We start from the raw sequence: 13,320 nt of genomic DNA on the forward strand, positions 1-13,320 counted from the left end.
CAATGAAGAGAAGACAGCACTCGTACGAGTGCCTCTTTCTCTTTAAACAGCTGACCGGGGGTGCAGGGAGTCGGCATCGGCACTCTGCAAACTTCATTCACAGTGTGCCGATGGGAAACAGATAGAGCTCCCTCCTTCTAAACCATTTAGATGCTGCAGGTCGTTAAACAGCCCAGATCAGCGCTTCTGTCGGTCAAGGCCATTGGTGCAGGAGACCTGTGCAGCGCTTAGACTAGGCCACCCTAAAAATGAGGCTGCCCCATAAAAAGGTGTATTGAGTCACTACGGAGTTAATATTTGTGGGTTCTGTACTTACCGTTTTTACCAGTAGACAAGTGTGGTGTCCCTGGATTGACCGGCTGTACATGGATGCACAAGAATCAACTCGTTCAACCACTGGAATGGAAAGCAGCCATATTAAACTTGTGCTCCAACTATCAACAATATTTTGTACATCATATACTATTACATCTAGCATCACTCACCTGTAAAGTGATGGTAAAAGCAAATTTTTGCTAACAGATGATGAAAAGAGAGACTTGTATTTTCCACTTTCAAGGAACTCATTTTAAGATCTCCTGATTCCAAGAGCTTGGCAAAAGCATCACTGATGGCAGGAAACAATATATAAGTATGGGCAGTTTGATGAAAACATAGGAGAGATTTTTTTATATTCCAATGTGCTTTTTTACATTACTCTCGCCACTTTCCCAAAAAAGGTGGAGTGAGTCGTTTGGGGGGGGGGGGGGGGGGGCAGCAGGCCCAGTGAATTTTCTGTCATATCATAAGACTGAAATCTGTGGCAGCTTTGAGCTGGCACACGGACTGCTGGAGCATAGGCATGCACCTCGTTACACGCATCCTCCTGCAGCACATGGGATATCATAGATCAGTGTAAAATGCCGGTCTATGATAAATTCTCCCCAATGTTTAATATTCCTTACACTGAAATTATTTAACGTAATACCTGTAGATCCTATTTTGATATTTGTCCTTTGTAACTGTTATATAATAAAACATTGGTTACAGATTTTTACAGTGACGGATTTTTCTGTCTCACACACCTGACTAAAAAACTAACCCAGGTTTGTAGAAGAAAAAAAAAAAAAAAAAGAAAAAATATTTCTTGCTATTTCACATAAATAAAAGGTTATCTTTATTCTATGGACTAGTAATATTATGCTAATACCAAATATGTATAGTTTATGTTCTGCTACATTGGCACAATACAAAAACTTAAGTCTAGTTCGACCTGCTCTCTCGGGATGCATAGGAACTAGAGATGTCAGCCAGGTCTTTGTTTTTTAGAGGAGTGGCTGTGCAATAAGAGTCATACTTTCATGTACAAAAAGTACAGCAGTAATGCAATTCTGAATGATCCATGTTTTCAGTGTTCGAGTATGTCTGAGCACGTATCATTGTGATGCCAGTAGTGTTTGCTTATCAGGTCAGCAATGGTAGCGTGCACTTGTAAATTCATTTGATTTTTGTTTTTTGGAGGTGCTGATACAAAGTATGGCTATAGATAGTGTCAAAGCAATATGACGTCACCGCAGCACATGAGGGGTTAAAAAGTGGAGTAAAAACAGGACCGTAGCTGTGTATTACCGCTGCAGCTCCTGACCAGAGTGCTGTAATAATACAACGGTGCGTGTTGTCAAGGAATTAAACATACCAAAGATCATACCTGTAGCATGGAGTCATAATCAAATAAGAGGAACAGCTGAAAGTGATTTTAAAATCTAATTTTTCATGGGACGATCCTTCATCATCCTGTGAGAAAAGCAGAACAAAAATAAAAAATAAAAAAATATAAAATCACTTTGAAGAAGATAATATATACCAATTAATCAGAAATTATATACCCTATTCTGCCCTCTGGAAATTGACTGGGATGAAAGGAGATTATTTAAGAAGCCGCACAATGTCTATTCAGTCACACTGATATACAAATCTATATACACTGCTCAAAAAAATAAAGGGAACACAAAAATAACACATCCTAGATCTGAATTAATTAAATATTCTTCGGAAATACTTTGTTCTTTACATAGTTGAATGTGCTGACAACAAAATCACACAAAAAAAAAAATGGAAATCAAATTTTTTAACCCATGGAGGTCTGGATTTGAAGTCACCCTCAAAATTAAAGTGGAAAAACACACTACAGGTTGATCCAACTTTGATGTAATGTCCTTAAAACAAGTCAGAAGGAGGCTCAGTAGTGTGTGTGGCCTCCACGTGCCTGTATGACCTCCCTACAACGCCTGAGCATGCTCCTGATGAGGTGGCGGACGGTCTCCTGAGGGATCTCCTCCCAGACCTGGACTAAAGCATCTGCCAACTCCTGGACAGTCTGTGGTGCAATGTGACGTTGGTGGATAGAGCGAGACGTGATGTCCCAGATGTGCTCAATTGGATTCAGGTCTGGGGAACGGGCGGGCCAGTCCATAGCATCAATGCCTTCGTCTTGCAGGAACTGCTGACACACTCCAGCCACATGAGGTCTAGCATTGTCTTGCATTAGGAGGAACCCAGGGCCAACCGCACCTGCATATGGTTTCACAAGGGGTCTGAGGATCTCATCTCAGTACCTAATGGCAGTCAGGCTACCTCTGGCGAGCACATGGAGGGCTGTGTGGCCCTTCAAAGAAATGCCACCCCACACCATTACTGACCCAATGCCAAACCGGTCATGCTGGAGGATGTTGCAGGCAGCAGAACCTTCTCCACAGCGTCTCCAGACTCTGTCACGTCTGTTACATGTGCTCAGTGTGAACCTGCATCATCTGTGAAGAGCACAGGGCACCAGTGGCGAATTTGCCAATCTTGGTGTTTTCTGGCAAATGCCAAACGTCCTGCACGGTGTTGGGCTGTAAGCACAACCCCCACCTGTGGACGTCGGGCCCTCATATCACCCTCATGGAGTCTGTTTCTGACTGTTTGAGCAGACACATGCACATTTGTGGCCTGCTGGAGGTCATTTTGCAGGGCTCTGGCAGTGCTCCTCCTGTTCCTCCTTGCACAAAGGCGGAGGTAGCGGTCCTGCTGCTGGGTTGTTGCCCTCCTACGGCCTCCTCCACGTCTCCTGATGTACTGGCCTGTCTCCTGGTAGCGCCTCCATGCTCTGGACACTACGCTGACAGACAAAGCAAACCTTCTTGCCATAGCTCGCATTGATGTGCCATCCTGGATAAGCTGCACTACCTGAGCCACTTGGGTGGGTTGTAGACTCCATCTCATGCTACCACTAGAGTGAAAGCACCAGCAGCATTCAAAAGTGACCAAAACATCAGCCAGGAAGCATAGGAACTGAGAAGTGTCTGTGGTCACCACCTGCAGAACCACTCCTTTATTGGGGGTGTCTTGCTAATTGCCTATAATTTCCACCTGTTGTCTATCCCATTTGCACAACAGCATGTGAAATTGATTGTCACTCAGTGTTGCTTCCTAAGTGGACAGTTTGATTTCACAGAAGTGTGATTGACTTGGCGTTACATTGTGTTGTTTAAGTGTTCCCTTTATTTTTTTGAGCAGTGTATAAAGCCTAAGGTTTCAATGCCAGATTGTCCAGCAACTATATTTATTTCTGTTATTCTGTTCCATTCTAGGATATTTACAGAAGTGCTGATTCAGCAAATAGCTGACCAGATCACTGCAGAATGGATCCTATTGACTATAATGGCTTCCATTCAAGAGTCCAGAATTTAAGCAGACAACAACAAAAAAAAGCCCTGAACGGATCCTCTGACGAAGATATGAACTTATCCTCACTTGAATATTCAAAGCCTGCAGGCTGCTGCTGATTGAAACAAATGAAATTTAGCTTGGCCAAATACAGATTTGCTTGGGATCCACTAATTTCAACAAGATGCAGCAACAAGGTAATGCATATTGGGGCATCTCTTGTTGGGAGATGAATCCGAAGCCTACTGTAAATAACCACATGGACAAAAGATCTCTATAGCCTATGGAGAGCTTAAAGAGGAGTTCCCATCAGGGACATTGATGGCATATCACTAGGATATGCAATCATTGTCATACAGCTGTGGGCCCCACCTTTGTGACCTGCTCCTATCTCCACAATGAGTCCTCCAAAGTGAAGGGCTGGCAGCCCGACATGCAACCATCCTCCGTTCGCTGCTATGAGAGTTCCAAAAACAGCCAAGCACTGGCATGGCCATTTCTGGCACTCCCATAGCGGTGACTGCTGAGGTGGCTGAGCCTCACTTCAGGGCCCCCATTCTGGAGATAGGAGCAGGTCACAAAAGGTAGGACCACAACTATTTGACACTGATGGCATATGGTAATGTCCCAGATACTGCTGACACTACTTCTACTTGTAACCATAACTACTCCAACTAAAGATACTTTGTTTAGTTTAACCCCTTAAGGATACCGCCTGGTTGGGTACTTAGAGTTGACCATTTTTTTTCTCTGCATTTCAAAAGCCATACGAATTATGTTTATCCGTTTAATTATTTTTTATACAATATATATGTGAAATGGCGGTTCTGCATATTTAATATTTGTGGGTAATTTTATAAATTTATATTTTTAGTTCCTTTAGGGAACCAGAACCTGCCATCTCTTGTACTATCTACTGTAATACTCCTGTATTTTGATGCTGTCAAAATTTGCTATGTATACCGCAGCAGAAACTACAATGGTTTCTGCCACTGTTGTCCACTTTATAGGCCCCGGGTCAGCTCGAAGCTTAGCGCCACTGAATGGAGCTAAGCCATAAGTGGACAGCTGCCATGGCATAAAGCGTCGGCGACCGTACAAATCGCCAAAAAGGGCCATGTCACTTCTTGGCGTGACTGAGGCTTTGAAATTCTGCTAGCAATTTCTGCTGTGTGAACTGGATCGAATAGCGGTCAGGACATGGCAGGCCTGGTGCCCTTCAGAAGGCAATTGGCACCCTACAATTGCATTCACAGGGTGCTAGGACTTCCCTTCCTCTTTCTAACCACTGAGATGCTGCCTGCTGAAGGGATAAACTGCCACTCTGGTCCTAGCAGTGAGAGCTGGGTTTCTTCTATATGATGCAGGGAAATGGGCCCAGCTTCAGTACATTACTGAGCGTTAAAGAGGTTAAGCCATCGTTGCCAGATCAGTGAGGTTCCAACTCTCGGTATCCAAAGCGGATCAGCTGTTTGAAGAGGAAGTGTTACTTTGGTAATAATCCATACCCTAGTCCACCACACACTTAGTAGCGGCTGCTCTGGCTCTACTAATTGAATGGCATTCCAAAATACAGACTTGAGGAAAATCATTTAAAAAAATGCAGTCTCTTTAAACTGCTGATCGACAGGGGTGCTGAGAACTGGACCCCTCAGTTTGATATTGATTATAGGTTTATCTTTAACCCTTTAACTTTGCCAAGAGGAGAGAACATAACCCCAATGAACTATAGTTTTCCCTCAACAAGAAAATAAGTGGGTAGGCTGCAGCCCTTAGAACAAGCAAGTGAATTCACTACATTGTTAGGGGCAAAGGGAATCAGAGGAAATAATCCATCTACTCAAAGTTAAAACCTACCCTTTATCATCTCTCCCAGTCCTAGCTGAATAGCTGCTGATATCTGGTGCCTACACTGTGCCCCATCACCAACTGCAGATTGAAAGCCATATTTGGGTAAAGGTAGTACTATTACATTTTGACAGGATCCAAAATGTTTGATGTACTGCACAACAGGTTGCAAAGCAATAGGTTTGCCTCAAAACATGAATCAGTGGTAAAAAAACAACAACAAAAAAACAAACATGTAGTAAATGTTATTCTCAAATCCGATCAAAATTACCTTTACTATGAATGACAATGTTCCTTTCAGCTTCTGGGGCATTACAATACTTTGGACAGTGAACACAAACTGAGCTTCATTGGAGACACCTGGGTAAAGAAAAACAACCTGGTCTGTAATTTTCTGCAGATACCAAGTGGAAACTGGGGAAAAGTTTATTGAGTTATGAGAAAATAACTGATTTACTTTAAAGGAGACTAACAAAACACACAGTCATCTTTAACCTAAAAACAAGGACCTGAACTCTTGGGATCAATGGTGATAGCAGCAATCACACCACCACCAACCACAGTATTTTAACTGGTTCAGAACTAGGTAATTCCTGTCTTCAGGAAAAGACAGTTTAGCCACTTTCGGTATGATTAAAGAGGACCCGTCAGTTTTTTTCTGACATGTCTCTTTTAGTAACTACTTGCATTCCCCAAGTAATAGCAATTCTGGATGTGACAAAAGCACCTTCGTCACTGGGAGTTGGAGAGGCCTGCTTGCCAGCCTCTTGCCCTGTGACTATGGTCCCTGGGACACTATTTGGGCATATTGAATTTTAAAGGCACTGTTTCTGCCCCTTGGACTTTTAACTGGAACAAATTCAAACATGTGGCGGCTGCCATCTTAAATTGTCCAGCAGTGTTTTGCCGTCGAGTGTATGAAACTATTTTGGGCATGGAACCATGTGCACAGTGGGGTAAAAATAAGACTTCCAGGAAATTCCTGAACTGATCTGGGTGATTTTTGGATTGTTTGTTCACCCAGATCGAGGCTATCAGGGGATGTGACTTTTATGGGGATATGTGGTGTTTTCTGTGGTTGGGAAAAATGTGTGTTTTCTGCCTGTGAGTGATTAACTTAATTGTGTTTGGTAATTGTATCACAGGCAGAGCCCATTGTATTTTGTTAATTGCGTCACAGTCAATGCCCATTGTATTTTTTGATTGCGTCACAGACAATGGCCATTGTATTTGTTGATTGCGTCACAGACAATGGCCATTGTATTTTCTTAATTGTATCAAAGGCAGAGGGGGGTTTGTGTACATTAGCTAGGATTGTCTAACTGTACAATACTGTGTTGATTGGCTGTTGTGACTTTGTGTCCTGTGGGGAAAACTGTATATAAGAAATGCCTTTGTGCTCATTAAACAATCCTGCTTTACCCCTACATGAAGTCTTGGCCCATGTTTGGGGGATGGGATAACTACACTCTTGGGGATTGCTATATCACAATACTCCCCTGAGTATAAGCTCTTGTAAGAGCTTGTTCCTGGTTCCTTTCTTTCTGGATTTAGGAGAGGTTCACCCACTGGAAGCTAAAGCCCGGTCTTGGGTCCAGCGTGGGTGGAGGACGGCGAGACCCCAACCAAGCTACGGCGGTTCGTGGTGGTTATGGTGTCCGGTGGAGTACTTGGAGCGCTTGGGAAGCGCTAGGAGCCTCCATCAGCGGAAGTTGCCCAGTAGGGGTGCCATGCGTTCCGTTACAGTAGCCACCACTGTAACGTAACGCCTGGCACCCCGACTGGGCACCTTCCGCTGACGGATGCTCCTAGTGCTTCCTGAGGGCTCCAAGCACTCCACCGGAAACCATAACCACCACAGACCCCACGAACCGCCGCAGCTTGGTTGGGGTCTCACCGTCCTCCACCCACGCTGGACCCAAGAGCATGTTTGGGATGCTCTGGATCAGCGTATACGACTGCGTGTTCCAGTTCCTGCCAATATTCTGCAACTTTGCACAGCTATTGAAGAGGAGTGGACCAACATTCCACAGGCCACAATCAACAACCTGATCAACTCTATGCGACGGAGATGTGTTGCACTGCGTGAGGCAAATGGTGGCCACACCAGATACCAGTAAGGCAAAACTGCACATTTCAGATTGCTCTTTTATTGTGGGCAGTCTAAGGCACACCTGGGCAATATTCATGCTGTCTAATCAGCACCTTGATATGCCACACCTGTGAGGTGGGATGGATTATCTCGGCAAAGGAGAAGTGCTCACTAACACAGATTTAGGCCTAGTTTACGCGAACGTTTTTTTTGCGGGTGTACGGGCCGTTTTTTTGTGTTCCGTATACAGAACCATTCATTTCAATGGTTCCGAAAAAAAAAACTGAATGTGTTCCGTATGCATTCCGTTTCCGTATTTCCGTTCCGTTGAAAGATAGAACATGTCCTATATTTGGCCGGAAATCACGTTCCGTGGCTCCATCAAAGTCAATGGGTCTGCAAAAAAAAACGGAACACATACGGAAATGCATCCGTATGTCTTCCGTATCTGTTCCGTTTTTGCTGAACCATCTATTGAAAATGTTATGCCCAGCCCAATTACTGTATATGCCGAACGGAAAAACGGAACAGAAACACAAAGGAACTCAAAAACGGATCAGTGAAAAACGGACCGCAAAAAACTATAAAAGCCATACGTTCGTGTGAACTAGGCCTTAGACAGATTTGTGAACAATTTGAGAGTAATGGGTCTTTTGTGTATGTAGAAAATGTTTCAGATCTTTGAGTTCAGCTCATGCAAAATGGGAGCAAAACCGAAAGTGTTGTGTTTATATCTTTGCTCAGTGTAGATATTTTATTTCTGGTAAAAAATAAATAAATAACTAGTATTATCCTAAAAAGATTTTTAATTTTCATTGTCTACTGTAATATTTTATTTATTACATGTCCACTTTTGGGCAACCTGGTCTTAGCTATCGGTACGACAACAATTTGCAATGGAATTTCTTTTAATTTCATTTTTATGGTCTGTCTCATAAAAGGTCAGAAAAAACATTGGGCACTCATTACTTTTTTTTTATTTACACCATGATTTTCCACGGAAGATGACATCTGGTTTGGATTCTTTAACACAGATATTGTCACAGGATGCAAACTTACCTGGAGGCAACTGAAAAGGAATAGCTATTCCATCGTGTACAGAAGATCCTTCGGGCCTTTGCATTTTGGTATTTAAAGAGTCTAAAACATTAATCTCCATATTTTTAAGGAAGCTTTGACTCTGGTTTTCTAAGATGATGGAGACTGTGACCTGACTCTCCTTCTGCAAGTCTCCTTGAATGTCATACATCTGTTAATAAGACAAAGTACAAATTCAAGACATAGCAAAATAAATTATAAATGACATATATAGAGATAGATTATATATATATATATATATATATCTCTCTATCTATCTATCTATATATATATATACATATATACACACACACACCACAAGTGCTTCTCAACAGTCCAGAGCATTTTATTTTATTTATTTATTACATATAGGACATCAAGTAGCACAACAGCATCATGAATGTTTGAAAAGGTGCCACAAATGTACCACTCTTAGAGAATCTTTATACATTATAAACTAAGGGAGGTCATTTATTAAGCTGAAATACGCCTATACCGTTGCGCTGCAATCTGAGACTTCTCCCTGCTCACGCCAGATCTAAAATTGTAAGCGTGGCGTTGGTGGAGAAGGGGATGGTCTCATTTACCATTTTCTACTTTTACACCTTTTTCACTGCCCCAATACAAAATATATGACTCTGTTAACTTACCATTTTGATAAATTTGTTTTCAGCCAAAAGCTGGTAACTGGACATTGGCTGTTTAAAAAATAAATAAAAAAAGTACAAGTAAAACAAAAAGTGTTGTAACTTCTGTGTTATGGTAACAACAGTTACACTTTAATAAGTAGAATACCCCTTTAAAAGACTATGTACATCTTCAGGGGCAAATTTTTATGATTGCATTTTACACATTTTGGACTAAAAATAATTTTTTCAATTGCTTTTATTGAGCCAATTACTAAAAAGGTCATAAACATTCATTTAAGCCACATTCCTATCAGTAAGAAAAGAACAGAGCTATATTAAGTGTTTATAAGGTCAGATATCAGAGATAAGGAGCCGTCAGGTGAGCTGACTGAGACAAGAGAGTGAAAATTCAGATCCTGCTACTAGAGAAAATAAAGGCTGCACACGGACTGTGGTTCAATATTTTGAATAAAGACCAACTGAAAAAATGATTTCTTAGCTCAAAATGAGTACAATGCAATAATAATACATTGTCCCCAAAGGTGTACATAGCTTTTAAAGTTACTTTGTATACTTGTTCACATTTTCTTACTGGAAGCGGCTCTTCTTCATCTAATGTCCCATTATGAACAGATGCAGAATGATCCTCCGCATGAGATTCACTGTGATGACGGTGATGGTGATGTTTTTTCTTTCGAGATTTCTTATCCTCCTTGGGCTCATCCTTTTCCTTCTTGTGTTTTTTCTTGTGCCGATGAGATTTCTGCTAAATAAGAAAACCATACCATATAGTGATCTCATTCCGTGCCACTACACATACTTTATAGAATACATTTTTGACTTGTGGGACTGTTTAAAAAAAAAAAAAAAAGTCCTTCTGAACACATCCACACATCAATTAGTTTTATCAAATGAAAAAGAACGCTTTAGGTGCATTCAGAAACATATAGTTCCATGGGTGCTATTAAATTTATTCAAGTGATGGTAATTGGGAGGTTTAGGGTGATATAGATCCATGCACTACAAGGTAACTCAGTTATCATATTAAGTAACAGAATATAATGGGACAATAAGGACCTTCTCTGGTTCTTCCTCATTTCTTTCATCCAGTACTTCTGCTTTTGTAAGCTCTTCTGGCTCTTTACTGATTGTATTTGCTTCTGGCAGGCTCGGGGTGGAAGTGTTCTGTTAAGAAAGAAGAGGCTCTTTATGTTATACAAAACAGTACTGTGCAAGAACAGACTTTCACACTAAAAGCAACATAACTTTAGATGGTACACCTTTCAATCTTTTATTTTAAAGCCTTTTAAATATGTAATCTGCTGTGCCCCTAATATAAATCCTAATATATCCCATTTACAGAGGATGGCATAGAGAGAGCATTCCAGACACATGGTAGAAGACTATGGTCATAAGAATGTACACTGCTCAAAAAAATAAAGGGAACACAAAAATAACACATCCTAGATGAATTAATTAAATATTCTTCTGAAATACTTTGTTCTTTACATAGTTGAATGTGCTGACAACAAAATTACACAAAAATAAAAAAATGGAAATCAAATTTTTCAACCCATGGAGGTCTGGATTTGGAGTCACACTCAAAATTAAAGTGGAAAAACACACTACAGGCTGATCCAACTTTGATGTAATGTCCTTAAAACAAGTCAAAATGAGGCTCAGTAGTGTGTGCGGCCTCCACATGCCTGTATGAACTCCCTACAACGCCTGTGCATGCTCCTGATGAGGTGGCGGACGGTCTCCTGAGGGATCTCCTCCCAGACCTGGACTAAAGCATCTGCCGACTCCTGGACAGTCTGTGGTGCAACGTGACGTTGGTGGATAGAGCGAGACATGATGACCCAGATGTGCTCAATTGGATTCAGGTCTGGGGAACGGACGGGCCAGTCCATAGCATCAATGCCTTCGTCTTGCAGGAACTGCTGACACACTCCAGCCACATGAGGTCTAGCATTGTCTTGCATTAGGAGGAACCCAGGGCCAACCGCACCAGCATATGGTCTCACAAGGGGTCTGAGGATCTCATCTCGGTACCTAATGGCAGTCAGGCTACCTCTGGCGAGCACATGGAGGGCTGTGTGGCCCTCCAAAGAAATGCACCCCACACCATTACTGACCCAATGCCAAACCGGTCATGCTGGAGGATATTGCAGGCAGCAGAACATTCTCCACGTCTGTCACATGTGCTCAGTGTGAACCTGCTTTCATCTGTGAAGAGCACAGGGCGCCAGTGGCGAATTTGCCAATCTTGGTGTTCTCTGGCAAATGCCAAACGTCCTGCACGGTGTTGGGCTGTAAGCACAACCTCCACCTGTGGACGTCGCCCTCATATCCCCCTCATGGAGTCTGTTTCTGACCGTTTGAGCAGACACATGCACATTTGTGGCCTGCTGGAGGTGATTTTGCAGAACTCTGGCAGTGCTCCTCCTGTTCCTCCTTGCACAAAGGCGGAGGTAGTGGTCCTGCTGCTGGGTTGTTGCCCTCCTACGGCCTCCTCCACGTCTCCTGATGTACTGGCCTGTCTCCTGGTAGCGCCTCCATGCTCTGGACACTACGCCGACAGACACAGCAAACCTTCTTGCCACAGCTCGCATTGATGTGCCATCCTGGATAAGCTGCACTACCTGAGCCACTTGTGTGGGTTGTAGACTCCGTCTCATGCTACCACTAGAGTGAAAGCACCGCCAGCATTCAAAAATGACCAAAACATCAGCCAGGAAGCATAGGAACTGAGAAGTGGTCTGTGGTTACCACCTGCAAAACCACTCCTTTATTGGGGGGTGTCTTGCTAATTGCCTATAATTTCCACCTGCTGTCTATCCCATTTGCACAACAGCATGTGAAATTGATTGGCACTCAGTGTTGCTTCCTAAGTGGACAGTTTGATTTCACAGAAGTGTGATTGACTTGGAGTTACATTGTGTTGTTTAAGTGTTCCCTTAATTTTTTTGAGCAGTGTATTTTCCCTGACAAAATGGCTGTCCAGAAAGGATTTTTTTTCTGCACCCCAGAACTGCTATTTTATAAGGCCTTGTTAATATTGGTATCCAAAGCTCGAATAAACCTTCTTGGCCGACCCGGCAGATTTAATAATAGCAAGGTCAAAATATAAACTGCAACAGAACCTCACACAATATTATAAGTCAATTAGGGGTGCACCGAAATTCCGGCCTAATCCATTTCGGCCGATATTGGTACATATCGGCAGAAAATATAATAGCCCCGCCCCGCCGCTCCGGTATACTAATATAAGATGTCATATTCATTTATTGGTTATTAAACATGCCCCCTCAGTCCTATTACTACCTTACATCCTAATCGCATCTGTAGAATTCAGGCAGGCCAGGCGGGCGGCAGCGTAACTCTTGTCATGTGCCTTGTCATGTGTAACAGTGCCAGCCACAGATCCCCCTGTAACAGTGTCCGTCATCCACAGATCCCCCCCATAACAGTGTCCGTCATCCACAGATCCCCCCCATAAAATGCGAGAAAGCTGAGCAACTTTTGTTCTTGAAAAGAAACATGTCACTTTTACTTAAATAGAAAGCAGTCCAAGTTGTGTGTAGTTATTTTATTTACATTTAAAAAAAATTGTGTAGCCCAGCAAAAATTTGTTCTTGACCTGAGGCTACGTCTGTTTACAGTTTGAGGTTGGTTTTACAACTGTTTCTTGCACTGTTGTTTTGTACAATCACTTGTACATGTTGTTTTGTACAATCACTTGTGTATGAGGAAGCACCATGTTATATAATATGATTTATTAAATTCATGAAAAAGAATTATTAATAAAATCATTTAAAAAAATGTATTTTAAAAGTATTTGGGCAAAAAGGCAGTTTCGGTTTCGGTTTTCGGTCAAGGGCATCCTGAATTTTTGGTTTCGGACCAGAATTTTCATTTCGGTGCACCCCTAAAGTCAATTGATGTGCAACAGATCCGCCAATGCACAACTGTTTAAATTGTAAA

General features: G+C 42.3%; 1 protein-coding gene across 3 annotated transcripts in view; it reads right to left on the minus strand.

Moving 5' to 3' along the window:
* Positions 1-13,320, minus strand: part of AP3D1 (adaptor related protein complex 3 subunit delta 1) — a 99,163-nt gene that overhangs the window by 4,339 nt on the left and 81,504 nt on the right. For 2 of the 3 annotated variants that reach the window (XM_040417652.1, XM_040417650.1), the window contains exons 25-32: positions 10,411-10,518; positions 9,926-10,099; positions 9,355-9,402; positions 8,687-8,876; positions 5,807-5,895; positions 1,688-1,773; positions 486-607; positions 317-396 (exon numbers count right to left, since the gene is read on the minus strand). In XM_040417652.1, the coding sequence (XP_040273586.1) occupies positions 317-396; positions 486-607; positions 1,688-1,773; positions 5,807-5,895; positions 8,687-8,876; positions 9,355-9,402; positions 9,926-10,099; positions 10,411-10,518 (897 nt within the window). The remainder of the gene's footprint in view (positions 1-316; positions 397-485; positions 608-1,687; positions 1,774-5,806; positions 5,896-8,686; positions 8,877-9,354; positions 9,403-9,925; positions 10,100-10,410; positions 10,519-13,320) is intronic. The other variant, XM_040417651.1, reaches the window with a different exon arrangement.

Source organism: Bufo bufo, chromosome 2, assembly GCF_905171765.1.
Source record: "Bufo bufo chromosome 2, aBufBuf1.1, whole genome shotgun sequence".
Lineage (NCBI taxonomy): Eukaryota > Metazoa > Chordata > Amphibia > Anura > Bufonidae > Bufo > Bufo bufo.